This window comes from Hydra vulgaris, chromosome 11 (assembly GCF_038396675.1).
Source record: "Hydra vulgaris chromosome 11, alternate assembly HydraT2T_AEP".
Classification (NCBI taxonomy): Eukaryota; Metazoa; Cnidaria; class Hydrozoa; order Anthoathecata; family Hydridae; genus Hydra; species Hydra vulgaris.
In genome coordinates this window covers 22,043,946-22,053,471 of record NC_088930.1, presented here as the reverse complement: position 1 = coordinate 22,053,471, position 9,526 = coordinate 22,043,946, and the positions used below count along the sequence as shown (strand labels likewise).

The 9,526-nt window shown below is 27.3% G+C and overlaps 1 protein-coding gene across 3 annotated transcripts; it reads right to left on the bottom strand.

The window, feature by feature from the left end:
* Positions 1–220: 220 nt before the first annotated feature.
* On the bottom strand, positions 221–7,876 carry LOC136087521 (uncharacterized). Of its 3 annotated transcripts, XM_065810464.1 has the most exons (5): positions 7,346–7,876; positions 5,514–7,270; positions 4,828–5,436; positions 4,516–4,638; positions 221–496 (listed from the first exon to the last, which is right to left on the bottom strand). In XM_065810464.1, exons 1-2 carry the CDS (start codon positions 7,376–7,378, stop codon positions 6,839–6,841), a joined length of 465 nt encoding a protein of 154 aa, XP_065666536.1. In that variant the 5' UTR covers positions 7,379–7,876; the 3' UTR covers positions 221–496; positions 4,516–4,638; positions 4,828–5,436; positions 5,514–6,838. The 3 variants fall into 3 exon arrangements, with proteins under 3 accessions (XP_065666536.1, XP_065666535.1, XP_065666534.1); XM_065810463.1 differs by lacking the exon at positions 7,346–7,876 and having other exon boundaries at positions 5,514–6,628; XM_065810462.1 differs by lacking the exons at positions 221–496; positions 7,346–7,876 and having other exon boundaries at positions 4,513–4,638; positions 5,514–6,889.
* Positions 7,877–9,526: the final 1,650 nt, after the last annotated feature.

Here is a 9,526-nt window from a genome sequence, read left to right as displayed (position 1 = left end):
ATATATATATATATATATATATATATATATATATATATGTAAATTTCTATCGGTACAGATATTTTGCGCTAAACTTGAATTTGATATATAAGAAAACAAGGCATATGTTTAAGAAACAAGATAAAAATAAAAATGGTATGATGAGGTACATAAACAATGTTTATGTACCATATCCTACCATTTTTAAATTATATGTTGAGAATATTCTCTCACATTGATAACATAATATTAAATTGATATTTGCAGAAAAATTTTTACAAAAATTGGACACTTCAATTATAATTATACTTCTGAACAAAAATTAATTATTAAAAAAATAAAAATCTATATGTAAAATAATTTTTCAACTCAAAATTTTGCATAACACCAATTTTATTAACAGTTAATTTTAAAACAGTAATCTAATTAGTAAATAAAACAAAGGGAAAATTCTTCTTAGAAAATGCTGCTATGAAAATATCAGGAAGGTAAGCCGTCAAGTACAGCCTGCCAATACCTAAAAAATAAAAATAGAAAATTACTAACGTCCTATCAATTTATCATACATGTTCTATTTTCATTCAGTTTGTAAATTCTATTTCATAAATCTACATACACTATAATTTACATAGCTTGTTGAACAGTCTAGCTTTAGATATGCTGTGAATTAAATAGCTAACCATAGCTTAATCTTAAACCAATAGAATAACTTAATCTTAAACCAATAGAATAACTTAATCTTAAACCAATAGAATAAATTAATCTTAAATAAATATAATAACTTAACCTTAAACCAATAGAACTACTATTTACATCTACACCTTAATTTATTCAAAAAAAAATAAAAAGCATAACATTAAGATAGGTGTCATTTTATTGATATTTTTATAACAGGTAATATTTATAAAAACTAATAGAAATAAATTACCTTCATATTTTGGATATGTTATCTTTTTTATGAAGGTTATATCCGAAGGTTAAATCCAAGTTTAAAAAAATATATTAATTAATTTGAATAAATATAATTTCTGAAATCCAGGTATAATCAAAATGCAAAAGAAGTTTCAGAAATAAAATGAAACCAAAAAATTTGTTGCTTGTACATTCTTTTTGATATAAGCAAGCATAATTTAAAAAAAAACACCATAAAACAGAGCAGCTTTGCAAGTCATTACATCTGTGATACCTATCTTAAAACTCACAATACTCACTTGGATCATGGCTTTACTTAGATAGCCTTAACACAAACATCAAGGTTTTTGATAATCTGATACCTTGTATCATACAAAGTATGACTGATACCTTGTATAAGATGTTTATCAACTTTGAAAAACAAACTACAATTGTTTTTGTTATTGAACATGCAACATATAAATGGATATTAATGAATATGAATGAGAGAAACACAGTTTATTAAGATATTCACTAACATTTGTATAAAAAATTATTGATATAAAACGTTTAAATCTGTAAAAATAGAAAATTTGTGAACACTTCAGTTCATTACTTATATAATGTAACATTATATTCAAATAGTTGTTTGAATATACTAATCATAATTCCTAAAATACTTTTTTGTAGCAGTTTATACTTTTTATTCACAGTAGTACCAGTCTTTACATTCCTGGAGGTCTTTCAATGATAAAACTGTTGTAATCAATAATAAACTGCAATAATAAAAATATTTATCAATTTAATAATAACTTAATAATAAGTTACAAAAAAAAATGCAGAATTAAATCCAGACAATTTTAAAATTTAATGAACATACCTTTAAAATTCATGAATGCGAAATAAAACATAGAAAAAAACACAAAACAAAAATATAAAAGTAAAAATGATAATTAATATAAACAATTATGAAGATCTAATAATAAAAAGATAAAACTTGGAACTTCAAAAACTTTCAAGCATTTTTTTTCCTCACAAAGCCTGCTTACCTAAGCCAAATAGAATAAAAAGTAATATTTAGTGTTTACACTTATATCACTTATATGTCAGTTGTGCACACTGGATTTTTAGATGTTTGAGTTTTGACACTTACAGGCATGGTGCAAACTCCAAACTTTGTATGTTTATGTTTATATCAAAAAAGAATGTTTTGCAAAAAATTGGGGTGATTGGAGCTTGGGAACAAAAGACCCCTAATTTTTGGGCCCACCCAGCCCTTAACGTGGGAGCAAAGAGTTTATAAAATATTTTTTTTACTATTTTTATCTAAATTCATATTCATCAACAATTTTCAAGTTTCATGCAATTTTCTCTTAGTGTTCAGTTTTTATGACCCTGCAATGTTTACAGCCCTCTCAAATTAATTGGGGGTTAAAACTTTATATGGTCATAGTTTTTGAAAAATAAAAGATTATTGCATGAAATTTGAAATTTATTGATGAATATAAATTTAGATAAAAATAGTAAAGAAAATATTTTATAAACTCGTTGCTCCCACATTAAGGGCTGGGTGGGCCCAAAAATTAGGGTTTTTTTGTTCCAAAGCTCCAATCACCCCACTTTTTTAATTTTATAGTTCATAAAATATATTTTATAAAGATAATATTTATTAGTAGATATAAATAGTATATATTATATATACTATTTATATCTACTAATAAATATTTCATAAATATCTATACTATAATACTATAATACTATAATAATATAATACTATACTATAATATACTATACTAATACTATACTAATACTATACTATGATACTATAATATACTATACTAATACTATACTAATACTATACTAATACTATACTATAATACTATAATAATATAATACTATACTATAATACTATACTAATATTATATAACTATACTATAATAATAGGCAGTCTATGCGTCTGGCAACCGGACGAATATCTTCTGCACTATTTGTCCGGCAATGTATCACGTGACAAAACGGACATATAGCAACGTATATATTTGTCTAACGAGCGTACCACGTGACCAACCGGACAAACAGTCATAGGGATATACGTCCGGCGAGTATTTACGTTAGGTTACGTCTAGCTACACTTGCCGGATTACAAACTTGACAGCTATTCTTCTGGCAGATATAACACTGTCGGGCAGATGCTGATATTATCCTGAATAAAAAATCTTCTGAATATGAAGAGTTAATGGAAAAGCATTATTAAAAAAGAAACACCTCAAATCTGAAATTGATTTGCCTTTTTTTCTTATTTATTGATTGCGTATAGATTCATTACACAACATAGCTTAAAGTTTAATTGAGTAATTTGAGGGAAAAAATAGCTCTGGAATAATGTCTCATACAATACGCAAGTCTTGTCTATAAAACTGTATGTAACTAAAGTCCTTGGACTATGATCAAACATTAGTGTTGGCCTTACCTTTACAGCCTCAGGCGAAATTTTAAAAACAAATACTATATATAGATGAAAATGATAGCCGATAAAGACTTAATTTGGTTCAGTTACTTAAATTTTCAGTATTTTGCTACAGAAGTTTTTATAACAAAATGATCTCGAAAATCTAGGGTAAGGGAATCTTTTTATTACTTGATGAGAACTGTATTTTAAAAATATTGTTATACCTTGCAACATAATTTGAAAATGCATTAGGCGAAAAGTATAAACAAGCGGCATAGCGCATCAAAAGAATTTGCAAACACTGGCAAAAGAGCAAACGTAAAAAATAAAATACATTCAGCAACTGATATATATATATATATACACTCGCAGAATAATGTTCACTAATAGGTTTAGGACAGTTAAAAACGTTTAACGCACTCAAAAAATACTAAAATTGAATTCTTCAACGATTGTTATATTGTACCTTATTGCAAATTTGTAATCTTAACATATTGAGAAAAAGGATTTATTTGATCAAAAAGTAAAATAAATCAGCATGTGCAGACTTTAGCATTAGCTGTAATGAGCATAGTTTACATCAACACAATTACACACATAAAAACCATAACAAAAGCAACCCTTAGGATGCGTGTGTTCACATTGCCTAATTAATGGATCATACGGAATTTACACAATATGCCGTTCACCATGCAACTATGTTACAAGGGCTCTGGTCATGTTGTAGAGGGTGATTAGAGATCCAAAAGGTGTCATTTATGTTTTTATAATTAAAAATTCTGCTCTTAGGAGCAGAATTTTCAAAACATTAAAATACAAATATAAAAATGTAAGCAAATACAAAAATCTAATACTGCTGCAATTCTAACAAATTCTAAACTCATATTCTAATGAATTCTAAACTCATATTTTAATGGATTCTAAACTTATATTCTAATAAATTCTCAACTCATATTTTAATGAATTCTACACTAATAATCTAATCTTAGATAAATAATATTCTAATTCTAATCTTATTCAAATTGCAATTAGTTATATGATTATAATCATTTTTACAACTGTTACATTTATTTTGTTTATTATTGTAATCAATATTTTATAAAACTTCAAGAAAATAAAATATTAAAACACAAGAAGAATTATTAGATAATTATGTCAAATACTACAAAATTATTAATAGCAACTACAAACTGTACATTACTAAACATTCTGGACATGACCATTCAAGAATCTCATTTTCGGAAACATTTTCTAGCAGGCCTTGACAAATACCATGAAACCAATGTTCACAGTTGTTACACTGTACTATATCCCTAAATCTATAAATATCAGTTTTCTATTATAATCATTATTTCATATTTAAAATCAATCATAATAAATTTTAATTCAATAACTATTATTAATAGTTAGTTGTTAATGAGACAGTAATTTTTAAAAAAACATTAAACCATACATGAGACTTAAATGACTGATTAAATAGACTTTAGATTAATTACCAACTGACTTACCTTTTTTTGTCAAATTTGCCTAAAGGCATCCATAACTGCCTACAAATACAATGTAAAGAAAACACTTTTTCTTTGCAAAATTTTACTGATTTTGTAGTCTTAGGAAAATCAATTAAATGATTTTCTGTAATGCTTTGAAGTAAATGCTTTCTCATCATATATGAATCAAATACAACAAAAAAAGGATTTGAGCTAGTGCAAGCAATGTACTGCGCTAAAGCTAATGCAAATAAACCACAATCGACACCATTTATTTGCTGCTGCACTAGCAAAACACGTACTGTTAAAATATCTTTGAAACAGTTCACAATTGAACAAATTTGTCTGAAAACATGCTTTTTTATGTTTCCATGAAACATACTATCTAAAACACATACCTCATCTTAAGAACATTAAAAAGTGCTGATTGTCAGTCAGTGTAAAGCACCATCATGCAAAACTTGTATAAATGATTCATTAACAACTTTAAATAAGTAACTTTGTCCTTGAACTGGATCAACTTAAAAGTGGGTTCTCTCTTTCTTTTGGGTAATCCAATAACTGTTGTTTCAGATCCTTTTGGTCGCCCACGCCTGGGTATATGTGACAGCATCTTAATTAGGTTGGGATCTGGCAGAAAAAAAAAATCAATTCTAAAAAAATGAACAATTATAAATTTTAATAACATAATGAGGAAAAATACTCACCTAGAATAGACTCATCAAGTGATAGTTAGTTAGCTGCAGTGTTGTTATTCAATAACAAAGTTTGTAAATGTAAATGAGGAAGCATATTTACTTTTGACTCATTGGCTGATAGGCTGATTTTTTTTGCTTTGACTTACAGATGGAGATTGTGTATGAGGTTGAACCAAAAAATTGGAGATCAACTCATCACTAGAAACTATTGGATTTTGAAAGTCATCAGCCTCACCGATATCTAACACCATATCATTTACTTCTTTATTTGGAAAAACCTGTAAAGAATTTTCAAATTCTAACAGTTTTAATAGCAAAATATCAAATTGCTTTCCCTGTGCTTCACTAACCAATGCAGAAATTCTCTGAGATATCAAGAACGCTTTTCTATATTTTGCCTGCTGTGACAGAGGCTTTCTACAATCTTGCTGAATAGATGAAAAACTAATGAAATTTGACTGCAAATACACAGTGGACTTGGTTAAATTTTGGGTCATTTGAAAAAAATGTAATCTCCACCTTTTTAAAACAAGGCACTCTTTAAATAAGCTCTCTCCACTATTCAATCGGAATCTAAAAATGTGTTTGCATGGCAAACCCATTGAAGTAGCAAAACCACAGTTGCATGAAATACTGGTGGTTTCCTGCTCAACTAAATCAGACTTCTCTGCAGCTAACAACTGTGCATTTATGTGAGTCATGGCGAAAAGTGTTACTAAAGTGGCATTCTCTTCCTGTGAACTGGACATTAAACTAGTGGATGATTTATGAAAAACACATATGGCTCTATGTCTGCGCTCATTTTCTAATACTCTTATGATAACAATCAAATTCGAAAAAAATGTAACCATCCCAGAGTGTTTGGATATGACAGTTTTTAACTTCTGGTTTACATTTTCAACACGGTTTGTTGTGCTGTTCATTAGATTCAAGTTTTTCTTTTTTAAACCTTCAACCCACTGCATTCTTATGCTATGCCAATTTACATTAAAATAGTCTATGACAGGCTCCAATTTAAGAGCCTTAAGGTGATCATAATGCATATCATAGGCAACCTCATTATTAGAGTGAACTAATTGTTGCAGAATTTCTAAGACAAGAAGTCTCTGCTCTGCTTTTATACCCATTTTTTCAACAGTTATTTCTCTGCGAAATGTGCGCAAGGTGTGAAAAAGACATAATTGAAGAGAAGCATTTGGAATTTTGTCACTAATCACATCTCTCTCAACCATATCTTTGTCTGTCGCAACAACTTGAACACCACTGGTATCGTTATACTTTTTAAATATGTTTGTTAACTCTTCTATGATTACTCTCTCCTCATTAGCAACAATTCAGAGTGCAACAATTACTCCTTCACCATTTCCATCAACACACATTAACACATAAAGTGGCATACGCAAGTTGTTAAGCTTGTATGTTGCATCAAGTAGAAGCAGTTCAGGATAATATGCAAATAACTTCATCATCTTGTTTTCCTGATAATACAATGCCTGAAGTTGATTGTCATCATTAATAACAACCTCTGTCACAGAATCCTTTTGTTTAAGCATTTCATTTAACAGAGTTGTCAAATTTTTATCATCCTGATTTTTAAAAGCTTGATTTATATTTTGAATATCCTTAAGTGTAATAACTTTCCCAGTAGATTTCATCATATGTTGCTGTATCAACTTTTTGTTAGCTTTTACAGCAAGCATATGAGTCATTTCATTTTTTTCATCTACATCCAATTGACACTGATGTGGGAGATGCATAAATGATTCCTGCAACAAATTTATTTAAAATTATTTTGTAATACATTATATCACTATTTTATAAAATTATTACAAGTAAACTACCTCTGTGATACAATGAGAGTGTTCTTCAATCATTTTAACAACTTGAAGTTTCTTCCCATCATCACTCAGTTGAAAGTTAATGCATGCTTTGCGATTTTGTCGAAATGTTCTGGAAAATTAAATAGTTTTTTTGTTTGTTTTGTTTTTATCTAAAAATGTACCGAATCCAAGATTTTGCCAAAGCTGAAGCTATATTTACCAATAGTAACAAGGCTGTATACACTGATGATATATATAAGACATAAATTCTGAAGCACAAACCATTTTAGAATCCCAAAGAAATGTTATAGGCTTTTAGGCTGTAGATAAACCTTTTGGTCAGACTTTTTTTTATTAAAATAAAAACAGTTGCAAAAAAAAGTAAATGCAAGAAGAATTTACTTTAAGCAGTTGTAAAATTCATTTATATTTTTAACAACTTTAAACTTTTTTCCCACCCATTCAACCGCCACTTTTTATTTCAACTTTTTTCGACAACTTCACTTTTTATTAACTTTGATTGTTTTTCATTGGTTAATTTCCAAATATGCTAAAGGATCAATATATATATATATATATATATATATATATATATATATATATATATATATATATATATATATATATATATATATATATATATATATATATATATATATATGATATATATATATATATATATATATATATATATATATACATATATATATATATATATATATATATATATATATATATATATATATATATATATATATATATATATATATATATATATATATATATATATATATATAAATAAATATATATATATATATATGTAGAGTTCCACGCGGTTATTAAAACAAATCTCGTTTTAAAAAATAAAAATAATGAATTTTTTTTTCCATTACTATAAGTATATAGTCTTAAATGTTAAAAAAAAATAATTAAAGAAAAAAAAAAAAAATTGAACAAGCTATTTATAGATTTTAAAGTAAACGGAAAAAGTATAATTTCATTTAAGAAAAAGTGTTTAACTTTCATTATTTTTTTAAAATCTTGTAGTGATCCAAAATTTTTCCAATTAGTTTTAAATTGGTCGGCTGCAAAGCTGGTTTAATATGTTAAAGCACTAACCTTAAATTTTTAGTTATTTCACGCGATATAAGCAAAATAGTTTCTTACACAATCATGATGCGTAGCTGACCGCTGGCAAGGAAAAGTTGTCTTTTTTCATCAATTTAAATTTTTTTTTTAAATCCTTGTCGATTATTTACGTCAACTAATTAGCCATATTAAGGTTTTGCAATAATTAAAAAAAATTGGCATCAAATAGTTAAAAAAAACCCACTCAACTTCCGGTTGCGTAGCTGACTGCCAAAACTAAACATTTAAATGTCGCAAATTTTGTCAATTTTTTTAAATGCAACAAATAGTTTTGCCCAAACTATTTTGAACTTCAAAACATTTATAGTCAATTAGAAATTATTTAAAACTCCAAAAGACTTTATAGTCAATATAAAGATATGGAATCACTGCAGGAACCAGTTGCTTGCGCATCCAATGAAAATAAAAAAGGTGAGCATTGTGTTTTTATAGAGTTTTTAAGTAATTTTTACATTTATTTGAATGTTTACTTTTTTTATTAGAGCTATAAAGATAAAAAATAGAAAAGCAATGAATCAAAAGAATTACATGAGTAGAAATCATGAAGAAAAGAAATTCAAAGCTAAAGAAAATGCTAGACTTCGAAGACAAAGATGGAAAAAAGATTTTCGAAAAATTGCAGCTGAAAGATTAAAAAGTTTAGAAAGAATGAGGAAATTTCGACTGCGGCAAAAAGACGCATCTTTATCTCTCGAATCAAATCACTCATCATTTGCAAATGTGCAAGTTAAAGGAAAGTATATAAAAAAATTGAATCGCTCTCTTCCCAAAAGTCTTGTTCAGAAAAAGGAACTGTTGTGTTGTTTACTAAATGAAACTCAACCATTGACTCACTCAATTCCTAAATCAACAAACAGTCTCCGAGAAAAAGACTTAGTGGTTATACAAAATTTTTATTGCGACGATGAAATAAGTCGAATATCCCCAAGAACAGCAGATTATACTTCTGTAGTGATAGGAGAAAAAAAGGTGCGTGTTCAAATTCGACACATGTTATATACGCTAAAAAAAGCTTTCGAAGAGTTTAAGCTAAACAATGCAGATATTAAATTA

Bases quoted from the DNA above. Each gene is read 5' to 3' on its own strand.
- LOC136087521 (XM_065810462.1), bottom strand. From the start codon at position 6,736: ATGGTTGAGAGAGATGTGATTAGTGACAAAATTCCAAATGCTTCTCTT.